Source organism: Leucoraja erinacea, chromosome 3 (assembly GCF_028641065.1).
Source record: "Leucoraja erinacea ecotype New England chromosome 3, Leri_hhj_1, whole genome shotgun sequence".
NCBI lineage: Eukaryota > Metazoa > Chordata > Chondrichthyes > Rajiformes > Rajidae > Leucoraja > Leucoraja erinaceus.
The window spans coordinates 52,921,678-52,946,042 of NC_073379.1; the positions used below are offsets into that span (position 1 = coordinate 52,921,678).

At 39.5% G+C, this 24,365-nt stretch overlaps 1 protein-coding gene across 3 annotated transcripts in view; it reads right to left on the reverse strand.

The window, feature by feature from the left end:
* Window positions 1-5,594: 5,594 nt before the first annotated feature.
* Window positions 5,595-24,365, reverse strand: part of LOC129695592 (poly [ADP-ribose] polymerase tankyrase-1) — a 92,173-nt gene continuing 73,402 nt past the window's right edge. For all 3 annotated transcript variants that reach the window (XM_055632682.1, XM_055632681.1, XM_055632683.1), the window contains 10 exons: window positions 23,654-23,842; window positions 23,311-23,548; window positions 22,158-22,243; window positions 21,955-22,075; window positions 21,105-21,202; window positions 19,833-19,907; window positions 17,549-17,654; window positions 15,218-15,404; window positions 13,132-13,288; window positions 5,595-10,076 (listed from right to left, as the gene is read on the reverse strand). In XM_055632682.1, coding sequence (XP_055488657.1) covers window positions 9,990-10,076; window positions 13,132-13,288; window positions 15,218-15,404; window positions 17,549-17,654; window positions 19,833-19,907; window positions 21,105-21,202; window positions 21,955-22,075; window positions 22,158-22,243; window positions 23,311-23,548; window positions 23,654-23,842 — 1,344 coding nt within the window. In that variant the 3' untranslated portion in view covers window positions 5,595-9,989. The remainder of the gene's footprint in view (window positions 10,077-13,131; window positions 13,289-15,217; window positions 15,405-17,548; window positions 17,655-19,832; window positions 19,908-21,104; window positions 21,203-21,954; window positions 22,076-22,157; window positions 22,244-23,310; window positions 23,549-23,653; window positions 23,843-24,365) is intronic.

The window sequence follows — 24,365 nt, forward strand, 5'->3', positions numbered from 1 at the left end:
AAAGTCAGTCTCTTCCTCCACTGTTCCCCGTGGTCAGGGCCTCCCCGTGCCCTCCGCAGTTGCAGCTACGGGCGCCCGATGTCCAGGACCGCTCGCCGGGATGATACCAGTCCGACGTCGGGGCTGCGGGACGTCCTCAGCGGCGTGGACACCAGAGTCGGCCCCCTCCTACCGGAGTCGGCGGCTTCCAAAGTCCGCAGGCCGCGCCGGGTGGAGCCTGCTGCTGTAGGCCCTCTGCAAGGCGCCCCAGGACTCCACGATGCCGTTCAGCGCCGCCCGCGTTGGAAGCTCTCCGCACCAGAGCTCCACGATGTTGGAGCAATGGCCCAACGCTCCGGAGGTCCAAACGGCGACCCAGGTAGGCATCGCCCGCTCCGCGTTGACTCCAGCGCTGCGCCGCCGCTGTAGCAGCCCTGGTCCGGATCCCGGTCCCTGGCAGGAAAGGCCGCTCCGATCCAGCTGGTAGGCCGCGAGGACGCGACTTGGAGAAATAGTCGCGTCCCCGCCAGGAAGAGACTGGGAGACGGTTTCCCCCTTACCCTGCCCCCCTCCCCCACATAGAAAAGTAAAAGTTTCCCCCTAAAACAGACTTTAGACTAACTAAAAATAATAAAAAAGATGGAAATGACATACAGGCTGTAGGTAGAGGCTGCTCCCAGGGCTGCGCCCCTAGTGGATATAATAACTGGACTGGCATGCGTTCATGCATCAAGATAATAGGCAAGGAACTAAAAACCAATCCAGATTTCCGGGTCTCTGTGAAATGCTCGACTCAAGCCAATCGACTATTTGCAGATGCATGTGGGCTTTTGCACTGTAGTGAGTGATGACTAAATTGTCCTGCAGCATTTCTGGGTGATCTAATAGGAATGTGAGGGATCATTTTTTCACAAAAGGTGGTGGGTGTATGGAACGAGCTTCCAGGGGAGGTAGTTGAGGCAGGGACTATTGCAACGTTTAAGAAACAATTAGACAGGTACATGTTTGGAGGGGATATGGACTGAATGCAGGCAGGCAGGTAGGACTAGTATAGGTGGGACATGTTGGTTGGTGTGGGTAAGTAGGGGTGAAGAGCCTGTTCCATGCTGTAAGACTCTGACTCTATATGGGATCTGTGTGAACAGGCCAAGCAACAATTTATCTCTCCTACCACTCTGTATAAAAAGCTCTCACTGAGCTTACACATTGTCTAAATAATGGTATACAAGTTATAAGTTCAGATGCCAGAAATGGTGTTCTCAGTCCCGCTCTACTGTATACTCCTTATACTCTCAGGACTGTGCAGCCAAATACCACTCCAACTCAATTTACAAATGTGCAGATGACTACCATAGTAGGCCAGACATCAAACAATGATGAGATTGTGTATAGGAAGGAGATTGAGAACCTTGTAACTTGGTGCCAAGACAACAACTTCTCCCTCAATGTCAGCAAAGCAAATGAGCTTGTGATTGACTTCAGGCAGTGAAGCTGTACACATACCCTAGTATACACTGATGGTTGAAAGCTTCAAGTGCTTCAAGCTTCAAGGAAAAAGCATTGATTGGCTCTAGCCCGAGTGGGAGGAGAGTTAGAAGTGAGTCAGAGGGGGAAAACAGTTTTATAAAAAAAAAAAAAGAGGCATAGCACAGGCAGACTTAACTCAGAGCTCCCGTGAACAGCAGCAAAGAGAAGCAGGAAAAAGCACTGATTGGCTCTAGCCTGACTGGGAGGAGAGTCAGAGGGGGAAAACAGTTTAAAACTGAGGAATTTGGTTTGTAAATTGGTAAATTAGGCAATTTATCAATTTATCAGTCAATATAAGCAAGACGGCTCTTAGGGAGCTGCAGTGAGGGAAGTGCCCTGTGAGTAAAGTGTTTGTCTTTGGCTCGAGAGTCTTCAGCGGGGAGGCTGAGGAGAGGAGGCTGCGCATAAAGCTTGAGAGGACGGAACGCGGTGAACACGTCGGGGCAGATGATACAGTGTGAGGCTTGCAGAATGTGGGAGCCCAGGGACACAGATGGAGCCTCTGGCTGCTACAACTGTGGCAAGTGCGTCCAGCTTCAGCTCCTGAAGGACCGTGTTGGGGCACTGGAGAAGCAGCTGGATGACCTCAGGGCCATCCGGGAAAACGAGTTTCCTGGACAGGACCTACAGTGAGGTAGTCACGCCGAGGATACGGGAAGAACCAAGGTGTGTGACGGAGAGAAAGGGTGGAAATCGTGGAGTGCAGAAGACCCAGGTGGCTGTGCCTAATGAAAACAGGTACGCCCTCTTGGGAACTGTCGGGAGAGACGATGTTTCCAGTCCGAGTGGCGGACACGTCGGTGGCTCCAATCCTAGAGATGGGACTCGACCGGCGAGACCGACATCGGGCAGAGCCCTAGTGGTGGGTGACTTCATTGTCCGAGGAGCAGACAGGAGATTCTGTGGCGGCAGACAAGATGCGAGGATGGTCTGTTGCCTCCCTGGTGCCAGGGTTCAGGATGTCACAAGCCAAATTCAGAACATCCTCGAGAGAGAGAAGGTGAACAGCCGGCAGTAGTTGTGCACGTGGGCACAAACGACATCGGGAAGAAGAGGAAGGAGGTTCTCCAACATGACTTCAGAGAGTTGGGAAGAAGACTGAAATGCTGGAATTTCAGGGTGGTTATTTCTGGATTACTCTGGATACCTCGTGCTAGTGAGGACAGGAACAGGGAGATAGGGGATCTGAATGTGTGGTTGAGGGGCTGCAGCAGGGAGCAAGGATTTAGATTTATAGACCACTGGGATCTCTTCTGGGGTAGGGGTGACCTGTACAAAAGGGACGGATTACACTTTAACTGGAAGGGGACCGACATTCTGGCAGGCAGGTTTGCTAGGGCTACACGTGTGGGTTTAAACTAAATAGTGGGGGGGAGGGATTGACAAATTGGGAGTATAAAGATGGAGTTGAAGGGGAAGTGGCTACAGGAAAAATTACAAAAGATTCTCGAATTAATGGGAAGGAAACCCCAAGAATGGACAACAGAGTAAGGGTCAGGGCCAATTGCGAGCGATGCGGGGGGGGGAGGGGGGGGGGGGGGGGGGGGGTGAATACGGAGGTCAAAGTGTTCTATATGAATGCGCGAAGTATAAGGAATAAAGTGGACGAGCTTGAGGCTCAGTTAGAAACTGGCAAGTATGATGTTGTGGGAATTACTGAGACATGGCTGCAAAAGTACCAGGACTGGGAACTGAGTATTCAAGGGTATACCTCCTATCGAAAAGACAGACAGGTGGGCAGAGGGGGTGGGGTTGCCCTGTTGGTGAGGAATTAAATTCAGTCCCTTGCAAGGGGTGACATTGAAACAGGAGATGTGGAGTCAGTATGGATAGAACTAAGGAATTGTAAGGGTAAAAAGACCCTAATGGGACTTATCCACAGGCCCCCAAACAGTAGCCTGGACATAGAAAATAGGTGGAGGCCATTCGGCCCTTCGAGCCAGCACCGCCATTCATTGCGATCATGACATAGGGCGCAAGTTGAATCAGGAGTTAAAATTGGCATGTAGTAAAAGTAATGTTGTGGTTGTTATGGGAGATTTCAACATGTAGGTAGACTGGGAAAATCAAGTTGGTACTGGACCCCAAGAAAGGGACTTTGTAGAGTGCCTTTGTGATGGATTCTTAGAACAGCTTGTATTGGAGCCTACCAGGGAGAAGGCAATTCTGGATTTAGTGTTATGTAATGAACCGGATTTGATAAAGGACCTTGAGGTTAATGAGCCATTAGGAGGCATGTGATCAGGTTTAATCTGCAATTGGAGAGGGAGAAGAGTAGATCGGAGGTGTCAGTGAATAAAGGGGACTATGGGGCCATGAGGGAGGAGCTGGCCAAAGTTGACTGGAAAGATACACTAGCAGGGATGACAGTGGAACAAAAATGGCAGGTGTTTCTAGGAATAATACAGAAGGTGCAGGATCACCTTCTTCGGAGAAAGAAAGATTCCAAGGGGAGAAAGGGACGACCATGGCTGACAAGGGATGTCAAGGACAGTATATAAATTAAAGCGAAGAAGTATAACGTAGCAAAGATGAGCAGGAAGCAAGAGGATTGGGTAATGTTTAAAGAACAACAGGAGATAACTAAAAATACAATACGGGGGAAAAAAGATGAGGTGCGAAGGTAAGCTAGCCAAGAATATAAAGCAGGATAGTAAAAGCTTCTTCAGGTATGTGAAGAGGAAAAAATTAGTTAAGATAAAGTTGGACCCTTGAAGACCGAAAAAGGTGAATTTATTATGGGGAACAAGGAAATGGCAGATGAGTTGAACAGGTAGTTTGGATCTGTCTTCACTAAGGAGGACACAAACAATCTTCCTGATATAGTAGTGGCCAGAGGATCTGGGTTGACGGCTGATAAATCCCCAGGGCCTGATGGTCTGCATCCCAGGGTACTTAAGGAAGTGGCTCGAGAAATCGTGGATGCATTGGTGATAATTTTCCAATGTTCTGTAGACTCAGGATCAGTTCCTGTGGTTTGGAGGGTAGCTAATGTTATCCCACTTTTTAAGAAAGGTGGGAGAAAACAGGGAATTATAGACCAGTTAGCCTGACATCGGTGGTGGGGAAGATGCTGGTGTCAATTATAAAAATGAGATAGCCGAACATTTGGATAGCAGTAACAGGATCAGTCCGAGTCAGCATTGATTTACGAACGGGAAATCATGCTTGACTAATCTTCTGGAATTTTTTGAAGATGTAACTAGGAAAATGGACAAGGGCGAGCCAGTGGATGTAGTGTACCTGGACTTTTAGAAAGCATTTGATAAGGTCCCACATAGATTAGTGGGCAAAATTAGGGCACATGGTATTGGGGGTAGAGTGCTGACATGGATAGAGAAGTGGTTGGCAGACAGGAAACAAAGAGTAGGGATTAACAGGTCCCTTTCAGAATGGCAGGCAGTGACTAGTGGTGTACCGCAAGGCTCGGTGCTGGGACCGCAGCTATTTACAATATACATAGAAACATAGAAATTAGGTGCAGGAGTAGGCCATTCGGCCCTTCGAGCCTGCACCGCCATTCAATATGATCATGGCTGATCATCCAACTCAGTATCCTGTATCTGCCTTCTCTCCATACCCCCTGATCCCCTTAGCCACAAGGGCCACATCTAACTCCCTCTTAAATAAGCCAATGAACTGGCCTCAACTACCCTCTGTGGCAGAGAGTTCCAGAGATTCACCACTCTGCGTGAAAACATCAATGATTTGGATGAAGGGATTCAAAGTAACATCAGCAAATTTGCAGAAAGCTTGACTATTAAAAATAGCAAACAGGAGAATAAAATAATAATGGTTTACAAAAAGATTAAAATATTAATATTTTCTTAAACTATCCAGCGTTTACCATGTGTTGCACTTCCACAACACAAAAGGAGCCAGTTGATAGAAGCATTGAGACAATGCTCAATGCAACCCAGAACAAATTCTATTTAGAGTTGGACTGATCCTTCTGAAAGTTATGCAAGATGGTTCATCAAATGGATTTGATCCTGAACCAATGTTAGTTTGTAAGTTGAAAACCTACACCAGCAATTGATCTTTTTGTAACCTGTGGGAAAGATTATAAAATCACACATTTCATCAAATTGGCATTACTGCAGTTTATTAAGTTACTTCAGTACCACATACATCACAATTTAGTACATCTTTACAAGTCGAACCTTACACAGGGCTGTACACTCCAAATTATGGAATTAATCAGAAACTGAAACAAAAGGAAAAATATCAAGATTCCAATTACAATAAAAACACCTATTTATACCAATCAAGTTTACAACTTTCCCATCCTTGTTGGTGTAGACATATTCACATTTCCAACATTATTTTCACTGAAATTACTACCAATACATTTACAAACTAAAATACATATGTACAGTCTCCATTTTTATACGTACAATTTCAAGCCACTGGAAAAGTAAATGGCATCTATATCTATATTAAATTACTCAACACCCATTTCAAGTGTTTGCCGGCAAAAAAACATTAGCACCTTGTATTGACAAAATGTGCATATTAAAAATACCATAATTACAAAGTAAAATACAAAACAGAAGGTCACTTGATTTATCAAGTACAATACATAATACATTCTGTAACATATACTGTAAATGGTAATCTAAGAATGTAATAAAAGGAAAAAACAAATTAATCTAAAGGGGAAGCTGAAATAAGGGAAAATGCATTCAGAATGTAGTTAGTGTGGACAACTCTCTTACGATTAAGAATCAATTATTTTTTGCTTGAATCCTGGCATACTTTAAGTGACTCATATGTCAATTTATCAAAGGGAGCTGAATTATTAAGGCAACTGTCTATAGTTGTCTGTCAGTGTGATATGTTTGGAGCAAATCAAATCGAGAAAGCACCCACAATCCTTGCATGGAATAATCAGTCACATTTTTACATACTGTTCAGATACACATTAAAAGGCTACAAACACCTAATTTGTTTACAACCCAGGAAGGCCGTGATGCATTTGATGGGAGGCTATCGTTCTTGTTAGTGTTAAAAACTACCAAAAAAACCCAAATTGGAAAAAAACTCTTGTTAATGAAATTAATTTTCATTGAAAGGATGACTTAGTTTCCAACTGTTCTTCCATTGTCATTATTTCCCAGTTGGTACATGGTAAAACTATGAGGAATAATGATCTGTGCCCATTGTTTTGTATATTACAGCATCTGTTGCCCACTCATTGCTATTGACTTGCAGGCAAGCAAACATATTGGTACATGTGCAATTTTGTTACGTCAAGACAAAAGAGAAATGCCAAAACAAGAGAACTTACAAGATTTGATTATCTATGCAAAATATAAAATTAATGGATATACAAATGCAGCATTAATCTGAATCGTTAAATATAAGAGTAAAATAATTGTGCAAACAAGGTCATCACATCAAAGCTATACTGCAGTCATGTTTGTTATAAAGCACACCAAAAGGTAATTATTCATACTTTGGAAATTTAGACAGGCTCAAAAAATTAAAGTTTGCAACGCGCTGTTGACCACACTACAGGCAAGCTTTCCAATGTCTTTTTAAAAAGGCTCATGCGGATTCACCTCCAGAAAAAAGGGCCACATCTAACAAGCTGGCAAAAGAATTAATGCTGATAACTTGACAATAAATAAAACAGGATAAAAATTGAAATACAAAATGACATTGTGGCATTTGTAAATAAAGCTGTATTTATTTGTACGGGGCATGATTTGGAAGGATACGATTTACCTTTAGTTGTAAGTGTCAATCCATATTCACAAATTGAGTATTGAAGGCAGCCAGGAAGCTCAATGCAACGGGCAGAGGTATTGCTAGTTAGATGTAACAGCCAGTTTAATGCCAATTATAAAACAAATCCACGTAAAATTAGGTTAAATAGCAAGAACACTGCGGTGAAGTTTGCCATAAAATAAATTTGACTTCAATCACATAGCTGCATGTTTGCAGAATAGAATATATATTTTTGCAATAGTTTACTGTAATAAGGTTGTAAGTCTAAGTCACTTTTCCTAAGATAATTATTCCCGTGTAACATCAGGGCCTTGTGCATGGTATATATTTACACTCAATGTCATTATTTAAGAAATTGAAGGTCAATCAATTCCACCAGCTCAGTGTACATCTAACTAGTAAAACTGATTAATTGATGCTGCCAGGAAGTTGATTTCCAGGAACAATATAACCATATCATCACCATCCTTTGACAGTTCATGTAATTCAAGAATAGGTTAGATACACGTTTGCATTAAATATTAATTATGAATTATGAATCATTCTTAAATTTAACATTTTTCAAATGCATTTACATCAAGTCACATTACCCTCTCCCCCAATTAAGTCACCTTTGGATAGTCAAAATAATTCTTCTTCTTTATAAATAATTTTGATATTTCAGCGCTGCAGACCATCAATGATTCTGTTGTTCAGAAGATTCCATGTTTGTCCACCAGTAACAAAACCAAACAGAGGAATGTGATGTATTTTACAAATGCAATGAATTGTCTACAGGTTGTGATTAATTCAATTACATTTCATGACTCTGAATATTAAGGTAAAGCATTACAAAATGAAATATGCCATTTACAATAGGACTACTCCAAAGTGATTGAAACTATTTAAATGAACAGAACACACCCAGTCAAGGATACGATTAGCATCAGCATATCAGAGACCAGATAACAAGAAGCAAAATACACTAAACGCAGAGTGCAAAACACAAGAGAAACATGGTAACAAGTTTCAACTACCCCAATAACAGTAAATGTCAATTTTGCTGTACACTGCAAGTAGCACACAGTTCAAGGTGCATGTGAACATCAACTCTGACAGATATGAAACCGTCATGGATGGAAAATAAATATGAACTGTATTTTTACCTTCCTTCCCAAGTTGTGATATTCCTCCTTCTCCAAACAAAATCCAAGATTCTCATAGTGCAGTGGGATATTAAATCTAATAATGTACATTCACGGGTAAACAATCAGCCAGACTCAAGTAGCATATAAAATCATAGAATCTGCTACATAATGAGATAATCTCCACACTTACTTGTGTTAACTTTCAGTAAATTATTACATTCTAAATTACTTTTTAGTTTTCTTTAAAGCTACTGAATAAATTCCTTTTTTTGTTTGGAAAACTGTGAGATTATTCTTCAGTGATTACTTTATAGCCTCAGGTTAGAATGTGTATCAGTGCAGTTTTTGGACATCAGTATGGCTCAATTTTGAGATTAATCTTTTTTAAAATGATGGAATTCTATGTAAAACATTACAGTTTAATGACAGGATTCCAGAGAAATCCTGATTTTGTAGTGTGGGCTTTGCTATCTTAATAAAGGTGCCAGAACAAAATATAATGTTGCTACTCACAACCAATTTCAATACCCAATCAAAGCTCACAGGATATCAGGATTAGCAAAGCTTTATAAAATGAGCTACATTTTTTCCTTTTAAATTTAAAAATCGATAATACTCCTCAACTGGGTTGAAGTAGAAAATATCAAGCCAATTTTTGCTCCAGCATCATTTCATTGAGGATAATCAAGCAAAAACCAACAAAGTATTAGGCGTCAGCTGATTTCATTCTGTCCACACTGGACATGAGCAAGTGTTGCCACCTGTTGCTGAGTGACAAATCTTACCTATTTAATGGACATCGGCCATTAACCAGATTTGTTTTTAGCTATGGTCAAACGTGTTTTTTTCATGTAAATCATATAGAATGTCAACATTTTAATTCTGGTTATATAAAAGTGCAAAACTTCATTGTTTATCCAAAACATCCAATTTTTACAGCTTGGTAAAGCAAATGCCTACTTGGAAGTCTTACCCATGAAAATTACCTATCTCAAGAATCCCACTATGTACTTTAACTGACATGCAAGTAAACAGTGTTATGCAACGCAGTGAGCCAAGAGTTCTAGCTTCACTGATTTGGCTGAAGCTGCCTTACCACTGATTTACAGTATATTTTTATTCATTGGCTTTCATGAAGCAACCTAATTTTCTTATGAAACAGGCCACCTCTGTAGCTCTTTTGGCAGATGTTACAGTGACAAATTTGTTAGATACATTGGCCAGCTAAAATGTAACAACGGTGATAAAACTGATAACAACACAACTTCAATCGACTATGATTCCAACTACTGCGATCAAGCAAAGAAGCCACGCAGAAGTACATTTTAAGCAGTTCTCCGATGTTTCCAATTAACAGCACTCCAAAGGTCCAATTATTTGACAAATAAGATGAGAGGGGAAAAAAACTTTGTAACTCAAAAATAAGTAACAATTTTTGAAAGGTTGGGACTCAATTATGGAGTTCGGTAGTAATGTAAAGTTAAGGTTCCTTCGAGGGAGAGGAGGAGAATTAGAAACTGAAACACCAGTATAATTTTTAAAATTCTCTCAAATAAATACTGTAACAGTCAGATGGAAAGGCATTCATCGCAAGTTCACTTTGGTGCCAAGGTTTGACTTGTACTATGACTTCTGTTCACTTGATGTTATCTGCTTTGATGCACTTTCTGGCTTCAGGATCTGGTATGTGATGAGGTATTCTGGATATGCCTGGATAGGCAAAATAACAAGAACAGTACATAAGCAACTTAAAACCTGATATTTTGTTTAATTCAATCTACATTTTCCAAATATTTTAAAGTCTGCCAGATAAACATTGTTGAAGGACAAAATGTTAAGAATATATAAAACAAACTCTAGAAGCGCCATTTCCTCACTACCTGTTCAAGCCACTTAACTTTGTGATTAGTACATTACATCCAGCACCTAAAGAATGGGTGAGCATCATATGTTACTGTGAGCATCTCTAGAGCTGACCAATGGAAGCATGCTCTTCATAGTAAATACCAGCAATCATACTAACAAGTTCTTAGTATTGACCAAGGAGAAATATTAAGAACTTGGTTAAATACTAATTAACCAAGGAGAAATGCTGGCCTGTATACATGGAAAATTCCTTGCTTTAAGATTGCTCTTTGGATGTTTTTAAGACCCACCTTCTTTCGTACACCAGCCCTCTTGAAATAAATGCTAGTATTGAGTTTGTTTTCAAACTGCCGCATAATTGCGAGTTGTTTTCAGTAAATTATTTCACAAAATGGCTTGATGTCACATGGCTAGTTCATGGAATCAACAATAGCTGCATTGCAGTTTGATGGGTTGGGCAGAGATAATATGAATCTACTTTGTGAAATTAATAAGTGAAATTAAACACTAATTGTAGGTATGTTGCAAAGCCTACCTGAAGCATCGCTGAAAATCTGTCCCAGCCCGTGTGCGCGATTTTGGCGCTGTTTAGAGGGGGCGGGTTTAAAACGCGATTTTTCACTAGGCTGTTCAAATCGAGGTTTTTCAGCCTAGTTAATTATTAACGAAAAATCACTGGAAGATTCCGTCGCTTTAGCTATTATTACTTTTAAGGGCTTTATTTAATCGTTATAGTAGGATAAAAATTAACCTCTAAACCCCCGACCGACGGCAACGGGTCGGATCTCATTCAGCGGACAACAGAAGGTAGGCTGTTTATTTTTACATTAAAAAGGGCTTCTTAAGATCCCTTTATACAAAGTTTAAAGTTGCGAGTAGTTAAATTTGGGCCCATTATATCCCGCAGTATTTTTCTGGGCATTTGAGGGCACAAATCTAGCGCAATGTGAACGTTCTAAACCAGCGCGTTCACAGGATCCCACTAGAAAGCTGATTTAAATGGACTTTAATTTACAGCAATTGAACACTAAATTCCTTCCATTTGGCCTATAAATTAATGTAAATGAGACTTAAAAATCATGTTTTATTGTGAATTATTTGTGAATATTATAACCATATAACAATTACAGCACGGAAACAGGCCATCTCGGCCCTACAAGTCCATGCCGAACAAATTTTTTTTTTTTTTTTTTTTCCCCCTTAGTCCCACCTGCCTGCACTCATACCATAACCCTCCATTCCCTTCTCATCCATATGCCTATCCAATTTATTTTTAAATGATACCAATGAACCTGCCTCCACCACTTCCACTGGGAGCTCATTCCACACCGCCACCACTCTCTGCGTAAAGAAGTTCCCCCTCATATTACCCCTAAACTTCTGTCCCTTAATTCTGAAGTCATGTCCTCTTGTTTGAATCTTCCCTATTCTCAAAGGGAAAAACTTGTCCACATCAACTCTGTCTATCCCTCTCATCATTTTAAAGACCTCTATCAGGTCCCCCCTTAACCTTCTGCGCTCCAGAGAATAAAGACCTAACTTATTCAACCTATCTCTGTAACTTAGTTGTTGAAACCCAGGCAACATTCTAGTAAATCTCCTCTGTTCTCTCTCTATTTTGTTGACATCCTTCCTATAATTGGGCGACCAAAATTGTACACCATACTCCAGATTTGGTCTCACCAATGCCTTGTACAATTTTAACATTACATCCCAGCTTCTATACTAAGACCCATTACCCATTATCAGAGCCATTACCCATTATTTGGACACTTAGGCTATTCAAAATTGTTAATCATTTATTAAGAAATGGATAGATGTTTAGATCTAGTAATTGAAGTCTGAAATTAGCTACAATTGGGTAACTAACTAATTAAATGCTTTAATTTTAGGTCATCCAAGTAAGATTGTTTTATATTTGTTTCAGAATGCTTCAATCTATGATACCTGAAAAATTCATTCAGTTCTCTTAATTTTTAAGAAAGTTATGGGCTTTTGACTGTCCACGATCACAGCTTTTTTGTTATGTCCATAGAAAATCAATAGGGAACAAGATGCTAATTTCCGAGAATGAAAATGGCCATAACTTTTTAAATACTTGAGATATGAAAGTGAATTAGATGTCAAATTAAACTTATTTTTATGCTTTATCTGATAAATTGCAGACTTGATTTTTTAAATCTCAAAATTTTGTAACATTGCTACTAATTGAATTAGATCAAAATTGTTTAACCCCCACCACCAAACTTCATAAACTGGGTTAAAGTCAAACTTCACAAATTAGTAAGCAGGAATATTAAAGAGCCTATTGAAATGGGTTAGTTATTTTAAACATTCTTATGAGGTGGACTGAAGTCAGAAACTATTTCACAAATTGAAAGGAAATCAGATTCAATTATCATCCAAAATTATCACCAGAAAAGAGCAGAGATCATATTGTAATTTTCCAAGAGGTCATATTAAATCTAACAAGGTGGGCTAACATTAAATGAGCTAAGGCTAGGTCACAGGTTCTTACTATTTTATCATAGGCAGATTTTGTTACACTACTTCAAAAGTTATATCACCTTGTGAGATGTTATTAAAATGATAACATCTGATATAATTATATATTATCTCACAAGATGGACGGTGGTCACAATAAATCTCCATGAAATAAAATGCAGTTCAATTAGAAACACTCAAGATCAGGTCATAAAATTGATTCACCTTAAATTAGACTACTTCTTGAGTTGGGCAAAGAACATTAAATTAAATATGGTCATAATGAATTTAACAGGAAGAACTTTCAGCTTGCATGATGGTGCTGATCCACTTTTAGTGGGGTTTTATTTGCTAATTTACTTGTTTTACATTCTTCTATAGCTGAAGTGAATTTAATATCCAGATAATTCATCACCTGCTCTCCTCTGTAGATAACATATTCTGCATAAGCAAGCCCATTGACACTAGGTCTTCCAATCACAGAATGATGACCTGGTGGGGCATGAGCCATCTTCATTGCACTGAACTGTAGAAATGACTTCCCAAGTGTTACTCTACAGAAGAGCATTTGTCTGCAATTGAAATAAAGTATTCTTTAGAAACAAATATACAAAAAATGCTACATTTTATATTCAACCACGGAAAATGCATGGTATAAACAAGTCTAAAGTATCCCTTCAGCATTAGACCATATTCGGACATAATGCACATAAAGTATACAATACTTACCTAGTTTGATGTCGTGAGGTTTAGGAAGCCTAAATGAACCCAGATATAATGCTATTTTAAATTTAATCCAAGAAAAAAAATTGAGGTAGGGTGTGATGCACAACTATCTTTAATATAAAATGTCTGGATGGACAGAGGGAGGGGAGGGAGGGAGGCAAAAGATTATAAAAACATATTGCCTTTGCTACAGGTCTACTTTCTATGTTAAACTTGACTGAGCACCTGCAGAATTTTGCTGGGTTATACATTACAGGAAGCCAGTTGTCAGAGCTGCCTTCTGATTGAGATAACAGAAGCAGTTAAGTTCCCAGACCACTGGATGAAAGCTTTTGCCCTTTCTAGTTTGCCACAGCAGAGGATGAGTTATAACCATGCCACTAATAAAGATGTCATATGTTAACTATGCAGAGTTTGAAATCTAGTTAGTGCATTCAATCAAAACAGAAAATGCTGAATAAAAAAGCAGGTCCAACAGCAGATGAAAAATGAAAGGGGAAGCTAGAATTTTGGTTATCAGTAGACAAGCAAACTTCTCCATAGGACTAACAAAAGCAGGAATACTCCAGGGCCTTGGGCAGTGTGCATAACATTATGAGAATGACAATGTGGGGCCCAGGGAGAGCTGGTTAAATGGATACAGAATTAGCTTAGTTGAAGGAAGTGACTAGTGGTGTGCCGCAGGGATCGGTGCTGAACCCATTGCTGTTGTGGCTTATGTCAACGATTTGGATAAGAATGTATAAGGCACGATTAGTAAGTTTGCAGATGACACTAAAGTAGTTGGTATTATACACATTGAAGATGGTTATCAAAAATTACAACAGGAATTGATCAGTTTCTAAGCGTGAGGCGTTTCAATTTGGGAAGTCAAACCAGGGCACGTCCTTCAGTCAATGTTAGGGGCCTGTGTGGTGTTGCAAAGCAGAAGGATCTAGGAATGCAGATACATAATTCCCTGTGAGCGGCATTACAGGTAGATAGGGTAGTAAAGAAAACTTTTGGGACATTGGCTTTCATCAGTCTGGATGTTGAATATAAAAGTTGGGACGTTACCGTACCATTGTACAAGACATTGGTTAGGCCGTATTAGAGTATTGTGCTCTGTTTTCGTCACCCTGCTATAGGAAGTATGTTATTAAGCTGGAAAGAATGCAGAGAAGATTTATGAGGATTGCCCGGACACGAGGGCATGAGCAGTAGGGAAAGATTGTAGGACTTTATTCCTTAGAGCGCAGAAGGGTGATCTTATGGAGGTCTATAAAATCATGAGGGGAATAGATAAGGTGCATGCACAGATTATTTTACACAGAGTAGGGGAATCAAGAACCAGAGAACATACGTTTAGTGAGAGGGGCAAGATTTAATAGGAACATGGTGGATAACTTTTACTCTAAGAGCACGGTGAGTATATGGAACAAGCAGATGTGGTGGTTCAGGCAAGTGAGCATTTCAAGTTTAAGTTACATTTATTGGCACAGGCACCAATTGGTACAGTGAGATTTGAGTTACCAGACAGCCATACAAATAAAAAGAACACAAGCATTTAAAAGACACTTGGACAAGTACATGGATAGGAAACTGATTTATCAAACAAGGAAGAAATCGTAAAATAATCTGTTTTTGGTGAAATAGATATCGACTAGGACACGAAGCAGCATGTTTAAATATTTCCTCCTCACTAGTTGAATGGTGTACTGAATTATCAGGCACATATTCCATTTCAAATACAGTCAAAGCTGAAACATTTACTGCACCAGTAACATTGTCTTTACCTGTGGCATATGTAACATGACCGATCTTTATGAGTTGGACATCCAGTACCCCCTCCAATGCCGTAGACATACTGATTACTTTTTGAAGAATTCTCCGCAAAGTAAATGCCTGCACCAAACATCCCACCGATATATGCATGCCTTTCATCAAACCCTTTATAAATGATAGCATTGATGAATGGAGAACCTGGAAAGAAAAATCAAAATTCAAATTTGCACAGTATGGATAGAATTATTAAATTCCAAATATTCTCTGGCATTAAATTGTTATATGATTATATGGTTTATATGGTTATTAACAATAAATAATTAAAAAGCTATTTGTCCTCATTGTTTATTGCCCATCCTGTAGCTGCCAGTGGTTAAATAACTGAATCAACATTTGAAATATACATAGATGAATGCAAGGAACATTAGCAGGCCATTTGAGCCCAGCCCAGCCCGTCCTTCAACAAAATCAGGTCTGACCAATTTCATTCATATTTTTCTGCTCTGTCCACAAATTCTTTTTAAAATCTATGAGCCTTTCACTATTAGTTTTGAAGACAAAAACCAGGCCTCTACACGCCTCCATGGTGGAGAATACAAAAGATTGAAAACCCACTGTGATGACATATTTCCTCTTCTCAAATCATGCTCCTATTTCTGAGACTGTGACTCCTAGTTTCTTGATATCATAGCCAAGGGAAATATTCTCCCTGAATTTTATCTGTCAATCCGATAAGTAATTTGTGCATTCAAATTAGTCACTGCTCATTCTTCTGAACTCAAGAGAATACTGGCCTAGCCTAATTGACCTCATAAGGCCCCCCTATCATCGCACTAACTGGTCAGGAGAATCTTTGCTACATTTTTTCCAAAGCAAGAATCAGTTTTTTTTAAGGTCATATCTCCACACAATATAGCATTTTGTGTCTGCCTCATTTATTATTTTACACATGTCCTCATAGAACTCCAGCAATGTCCAATCCATTAATCCAGTTTAACTCTCCTAAACCTTATTTGCTAACTTTCCTGATGCCAGCTCCCTTATTATAGACCAGCAAATTTTATGAAGCCAAATGCTACATATGAAAATTTTGTTGAAGTGGAATGCTTTGAGATGCTCTTATGGGCAGTAGAATTAAATGCAATGCTTTCACTATTATCTGTTGGACTTTGAAACAAGTAGCTAAATTTACGTTGGTGCGGAATTGGTGCTAATGTCTGGTTTCAGTACTGATTCAGGATGAGAATCTGCAGCACCATGGGTTCTCCCATGTCAATCAAGAATTACATGGATAACTCATCAGATTTCCTGAGGGGATCTGGCATTTACAAAGAGAAAGTAACCTTATGCCAATAGATTTACACGCAACGCTCATCAATTTAATTCGGAATTTTCTTGAGTGGAGGAGCAGACTAAAACAGGGGAAGGGCTTTTTCCAGTACAAAACATTACATCATAAAGACATGTGCAAGGAAATTATTTGAGGACAGATTTTGAAATTTTGTACGGAATCTTGACAGACTAGCTGGAAGCATCAGGTTAGGTTAGTCATAATGTAAGCTTTTTATCTGTACATTAGAACTCAGATGACAAAATCTATAATCTATTTGTTTTTTTACATACAAGATACAAGATACATTTAATTGTCATTTGGACCCCTTGAGGTCCAAACGAAATGCCGTTTCTGCAGCCATACATTTCAGACACAAGACCCAAGACACACATAATTTACATAAACATCCATCACATTGCTGTGATGGAAGGCCAAATAAACTTATCTCTCCACTGCACTCTCTCCCCCCCCCGATGTCAGAGTCAAAGTCAAAGCCCCCGGCTGGCGATGGCGATTGTCCCGCGGCCATTAAAGCCACGTCAGGTGATGCAAGGTCGCACACCGGGTCTTGGTGTTAGAGCCCCCGGCGTGCGCTCGCAGAGTCCCGCGGCCATTCCAAGCCGCGCGGGGCAGTGATGTAGGCCCCGCTCCAGGAGCTCTTCAACCCTGCAACTCGGGCGGGGGAAGTCGCCGTTGCGAGAGCCCTGATTTGTCATCCCTTTGCTCATCTATTAATTGAGGGTTTTGACATTAATTGAATGCTAAAGGGAAAATTGTTGAGACCTTTTTATTTCATAACTAATTCTATTACTGACTAAGCAGGAGCTCCTTAATTTAATTTGGGTGGGAGGGGGGGGGGGAGAAACAAGTAAGTTGGACTTCTTCTTTTATACAATTTTACCTATAGAACAGAGTAAGCAAAAAACACAATGGTGAGCACCACGGAACTGTGATTTTCTGTTATACCAAGCATGGAAAGCTTTCTTTACTTTGAGGTTTTCAGACTCACCGTGAAAGAGCATCCTTTCATTGTGATGATTATGATTTTCTTCTGCTACCTCCTTCTGTCGGTGAATGAACCGTTCCCGAAGTTTTTTGTTCACAACTTTTTGAATCTGAAAAGTATTTTAAAAATACTTAAACCAAAAATACCAAACAGATCTTCATTTAAACTAGATGACTGAGGTGTGTACCTCACTGTGTAAAGTAGTGCTCCATCCCAAATTATTACTCACTCAGGATGTAATGGAAATGGTCCAAAACAAGAGAGCTAAGATCTTTACTACAATAAAGTAAATGCCCTGTTCTAATATAATACTTTGGACTATTCAGTCTTGGGATGTGGGTGTCACTAGAAAATATAGCATTTATTGCTTATTTGTTATTGCCCTGAAGGCAGTGGTGCTATACATTAGTTTGGCATCAAGGTAGCTTGGAACAGCTGGAGAAACAAGGAACTGCAGACGCTGGTTTACATAAAAAGACACAAAGTGCTGGTGTAACTCAGCAGGTCAGGCAACATGTCTGGGGAACACAGACTAACAACAGGTGAGGGCGCTTCCACAGATTGATTGTGGTGGGGAGTTGGGAAATATAGCTGGAAGAGAGAAAGGGTTGGATGAAGCCTGGTGATAAGTAGATACGAATTTAAAAAAGGGGGAGGGGGTTGGAGGTTAGTTACCTAAAATTGGAGAATTCAACGCTCACACTATTGAGTTGTAAGCTACCCAAGTGGAATATGAGGTGATGTTCCCCCAGTTTGTATGTGGCCTCACTCTGGTAATGGAGGAGGCCCAAGATGAAGGCCAGGATGGGAATGGGAGTTAAGATGGTTAGCAACTGGGAGATCCAGTAGGTCTTGGTGGACACAGTGCAAGTGTTTGGCAAAATGGTACCAAGCGCAAATTTTCACCAAAGACCTGTGCTCGACTTCAGTAAGGCCATCTCTTTTTTGTTCAGCTGGATGGTAGTTCTGGAGGGCAGTTAAGAAAAGTGACAATTGTAGGGGCTTGAGATAGATCTGACTAGACATTAAGGGCAGTTCCTCCCATAAATAACCTAATTGCCGTAAACACCAGTTTGACTTTTACCATAATTCAATAACCTTTTTAATAACCATCAGTTCAAGCCCCATGTGAGCAATAGAATGGAGAACTACGTGCAATGTTTCTATCACATTGCCTTTTTAAACACTGAAACAATCAGCTGATTTCAAGTTGGTATCGGATTGACTGCCGTAACGTAGGTGGGGGATTATAGGAAGGTGATACCCTGCTCCTAAACTTCATAAGAAGTCAAACACTGGAGTACCGTTGGGAAATGGCAGGCAAGTACCTTGCAGCAGGTGCAAGGCTTCATGCTCATACACATTTATACGGGAGTATCAAGCTTCTCTGACATTCCCAGAACGAACTGCCATTTATTCCAGAAGTCTCAGTGGTGTGGGTTTGAGCCAATATCAGAGAAAAGGTATTGATTCTCAGGATGTATGCAACTCTACATGGGTCAGATCAACATCCCATGCCAATTAAAGTTTGCTCAAAGGTATGGACATCGCTGGGAAAAATCAGTATTCTTGTTGAAAACCCCCTCAAAAATGTACATGCGTGAATGAGAAATTAAAAAAAATTGCTGGACATGCACAGCAGGTTAGACAGTATCTACGTAAAATGAAGCAGAATTAATGTTGCGGGTCAAAGACTCTCAGAAATGATTACTTTATTCCGTTGTTTAGTCTCTCCCTGATTGCGCAAACTTTTTGGGCAGATTGGCAATTTCAAAGGATAGTCACAAACTGATCATGTAAGTGGGAGCGGAATTGCATTTAGGCCAGGTCAGAGTAGTTTTCTTTCCCTGAAGGTATTTTGTGACAATGGTCAACATTACCAACAATATATCCCACATGTATTTATTTTTTAATTTACCTTCTAATGGGTTAATGGTCAAGGCCTCTGGTCACTGGTCCCCATCCTATCATATCTAAATGCATGAATGTAACCAATATTGTCTAAGCAATTAGGGAAAAGACCGAAAAAGTCGAGTCTTCATCCCCAGAATTCTGAACTGACTTCAATTAAATTGGAAAGGTTTGGAGGGATTTAGGCCAAACGCAGGCAAATGGGACTAGCTTAGATGGTGCATCTTGGTTGACATGGATGAGTTGGGCTGAAGGGCCTGTTTCTGTGCTGTATGACACCGATTCGAATTTAAAATAATTTTTTGTCGATATTGGAATTCTCAATAAATCCGAACTCAAATAACTATTGAGTATTAAAATTTTAATTCTTTCTTACCTTAATAATATGATACCTATTAAAAACTCCACCTGCTGTCCCACCATCTCTGTGTTCACGGATTGTACTTTGCATCTAAATGACAATATCTTTGTTAGTTCCCTTTCTGTGTAATAGGACCAGATGTTGAAATCAATATACTTGATACAATGAAAAGATGTCACGAGGACAGAAGGTGTGTATTTTGTTTCTTATACAAACTGCTTCTGTCAGCATCTGAATATCAGTGTTTCACACTTTTAAATGCTATATTCCATTGATATATTAAACTCTACAAATGTATGTATTAGTTAGTGACAATATTTTACTTCTTCTGTATTTAAATATATTCACCACAAAGATGCCTTTGGAGAACAACATACTGCAAACTACCATTATCAAAAAGGGTTAACACTGACATCATAACTATATGTAGGAAACACTTAAAATGAAAAAATAGAGATCCTATTTACATTGCTTTTACCAGACAGCCCTAAGAGGACAAGAGCTATTTTAATCTGCATGCGTCTCCCAAAAGTTCAATTCAAAATAGGATTGCATAACAGAGGCAAAAAAGTTCTGATTAAATTGTACTCTGTTCAGATTTAAAAGTTGCTTATTATGACAGACACAGAGCAAGTCCAACATTTCTAATAATCTGCAATGTTTAGACATTAAGAACAATTATTGAATGTATTACTGCAGTACCCAATGAATTAATAATTCAACTCCATCTGAAAACACAGATGTTCAAAACCACTGAATCTATGGCCAGGTAGATATCACCTTAATGGGGAGTACTTTATTTCTATCTAGCCTTTGCTTTCCTCTCTCTATTGGGCCTGGCATCGATTTTTCAGTTGGGCTCTCCTTATTAAAGGTTTCAACTTGACTTAACTGGATCCAGTTTTCCAGTTAAGAGTTCTGAAAACTGAAAATCTACTTCAATTTTGATCTTATTTTCCAGTAACATAAACCATGCAACTACTTGAAAACTGGAGATCTGAACAGAAGGTCCCAACACAAAATACACCACATTGCTTGAAGTGACAAATGAAATTAGATAAAATATGAAAAACAGTTGACACTGAGTAGTTCTTTTAACATAGGACAATGCTTCAGCGCATGATATACTCAGAAAGGCAACGGCCAAAAGACATATTGGGAGAAAAAAAAAAAGCATCTGAACAGGACCTCAAGACCTTTCAAAGCACAACATCCTTTTTAAAAAAAAACAAAAGTCCCCTTTGATCAGAAAAACATCCACTTTGGCAAACCAAAGAGATAAAGTACCTCTTCCTCCACAGACTGGTATTCTTTGTCATCGGGTGCAAGATCAATAAGAATGGTTCCCTGGCTGGCGCAATGAAAAGTCAGGTAAGGATTTGCACCTGGAGAGAGGGTAATCAACATTAACGTCTGCCAACAAATTTAATGATCTCAAAGACTGAAGAAGAGGTAGGTTTGTAAGGGGATGATAGTGCCAATGTAAGGGGAGAGCATTACATCTTCTTTAAGGATAGAACATTTTGCATGTATAAGGCAATTTCATTAATTTATTTGTAAAGGAGTCGTTGACCCACAATGACATATTATACAAGTAATCATCAGTAGATAAATATTTTAAAGAGCATCAGCAGCCAATTTATTCCATTGAGTATAAAATCACACACAAATAATTAAAAATTGTAGAGGTTAGCTATTGAAACCAACAGACATTAGAAAATATACCTGAAAACAAAAACAAACAGAACAATTGTGCATAAAGCACATTATTTGGCTACTGGGGTTAAACAACACAGAATTGAGGACTTCCCATCGATTCCGGGAATAACACATTTTTCACAGAATCAATGATTAGAAAATCTCCTGTATGAGGGTTCTTGAATATTCTGGTGTAAGGAGCTGATTTAATGATTAAAGAGGATGAAAAGGGAGTATTAATCCAACTTTCTATAGATTTTACTTATGGTTACATTTAGAAAGGCTTCAATTTCAAAACAAGGTTCAACTCACTCTATTCCAACTACATTCTACAGTATGAAGATATTTAGCTTTATCAATTTTGTGTGCTTTAAAACTGTGGCCCATCTTAAAATTCTACAGAATCCATGTTTACAAAGCAAAATAAGGAACACTTTACCTTGCTGTCCCCCAAGCAATCGTTCGACACCCTTTATTAATTTGTGACGGTGCCCATAGGCATTAATTCCAATTTCTTTCAGCTCTTCGTGTCCCATGTCTGCCAGCACATCCAATGTGATCTGAAAATGAAAGATTGTCAAATTCCAGCACCATCCCAATTCTTAAATATATGTGTCAAGCAAAGATTTACTTTTCACTCACCTGTTCCCTTTCAAAGATCTCACGCAGGTGTTCCAAGCCTAGACTTTTAAGGAATTGGTTTATGTTCATATCCAGAACAGTAACAACTGGAAAAACAAATGTTTAATATTTTTTACCTTGCAACGATCAAATGTGACAATGACTGAAATATGTGATAGTACAGCAGCCTCACTGCTTTTTAATGGGTTAAATCTCAATCCTGAGTTCTGTCTGCGTTTGATCACATGGGTTTCCCCGAATGGCTTGGCTTCTTCCCGCATTACAACAATTTTGATAGGTTACTTGCCAACTATAGTTTTCTCCTAGTGTAGATGGATACCGGAGAAGCAGGAGTTTCAGTTTAGTTTATTGTCATGCATACTGAGGTACAGTGAAATGCTTCGGCTGCGTGCCATCCAGTCAGCAGAAAGACAATACATGACCACAATCGAGCCATTCACAGCGTGCAGATACATGAAAAGGGAATAACATTTAGTGTAAGGTAAAGCCAGCAAAGTCCGATCAAGGATAGTCCGAGGGTCACCAATGATGAAGATAGCTGTTTAGCATGGCCCTCTGACTGCGGCAGGATGATTCAGTTGCCTGACAACAGCTGAGAAGAAACTGTCCCCGAATCTCTCGGAGTGCACCTCCACACCCCTTGCCCGATGGGAGAGGGGAGAAGAGGGAGTGGCCATGACACGACTTGTTCCTAACCAAGCTGCTGGCCTCCCTTCCTGGAGTCAATGGAAGGGAGTTTAAGAGAATGGGAAAGAAGAGGCTCCAGGGAGATAAGTGGGAGAATGAGACTGAAAGGTGTATTCAGAAAGCCAGAATGGACAATAGGCTGAACGGCCTCCACTTGAGTTGTACAGAAATACGAGATACATATGCCTGGAATTATTCAATGTGCCAACACTTCGTAGTTCGCAAGTTTCACACACAGCTAAAAAAGTAAACAAGCATATTATTCATGCGGTTAAGAGTAGCGTTAATTGTGGCTCCTAAACCCCGTGTTTATCCCCCTAACTGGCCATAAGATCTCCAGTGAGATCAACTTTTCAAATAAACCATCTACCATTAACATAACCAATGAAGAATTTCCTGAAGCCCAAGATCAGAGATAATCTGTTCACAAACAACAGCATTAGAATAATTGTTTCAGTCAGCTTACCTTCACCTTCTTTCCTTTCAGTGCCAGTAGCTCCATCAGCAGCACCCGATGCACCACCAGCAGCTAATTCTGCAAGTGGGCCACTCAAGTTATCTATACTGCTAGCAGCTGACAAGCAGGAAGGAGTCGACACTGGAGAGATCACTGCTGCACTAACAACAGTTGCCTGAGGTTTATAACAACTGGGGAGAGCTTCTGGTGGCATAGCATCAATGAGCAAGGCTCTAATATCATCAGCCTGAAATAAAAAAAAGGCTCCAGTTCTTAAATGTTAATCACACAATAATCTCACATTTTAAAAGTTAATTTAAGGAACAATTTAAAAACCCATTTAAAAACATACAGTAGCCAAATCTAACGTAGTCTGGCCTTCCTGGTTCTTCATGGTAGGGTCTGCCCCATGAGCTAACAGCAGAGCACATAGCTGTGTTCTTCCTTTCTGTGCTGCTTCATGCAATGGAGTGAAGGCCCACTTATCAGTTGCATTGACACAGGTGTTGTATTTGATTAAAAGTGCTGCAATATCGACATGCTGAAAGAAAAGCAAAATAGAGCTAAAAATATGCAACTTGATTTATATTTAAAAAAAAAGAAAAATATGATTAAGAAAATTGACACCTAAAAATCAACCAAATGCATTTACTGTGCTGTAATATATATAACAACAATTAAAGATCTCATTTTGTTGCTATACTATGATGAACCTAGAAATGCACTGACAAAATCCAGATTTTGTGTTGACAAAGACAGTACAATTACTGGTGTTGGCCATTATTATTTAATGAGATTGCCAGAATATAGGATTTACATTAATGTAGAGTTTATTGTGGAGATGTCCATTATTCTCATACTTCTATGTTGTGCTGATTGCAGGAGAAAACAGCAAATGAAACCACATTTGAAATATGAAAGTATGCTATGTACAAAATAAATTTAAACATTTTTGCTTTCAGTGCATCAATATACAACTATTAAATAGTGAACTGTCCTGGTCCTAAAAAAAATCATTTAAATATCCTTGTAAGGAAATTACAAAGTATGGAATACTTTTCAGC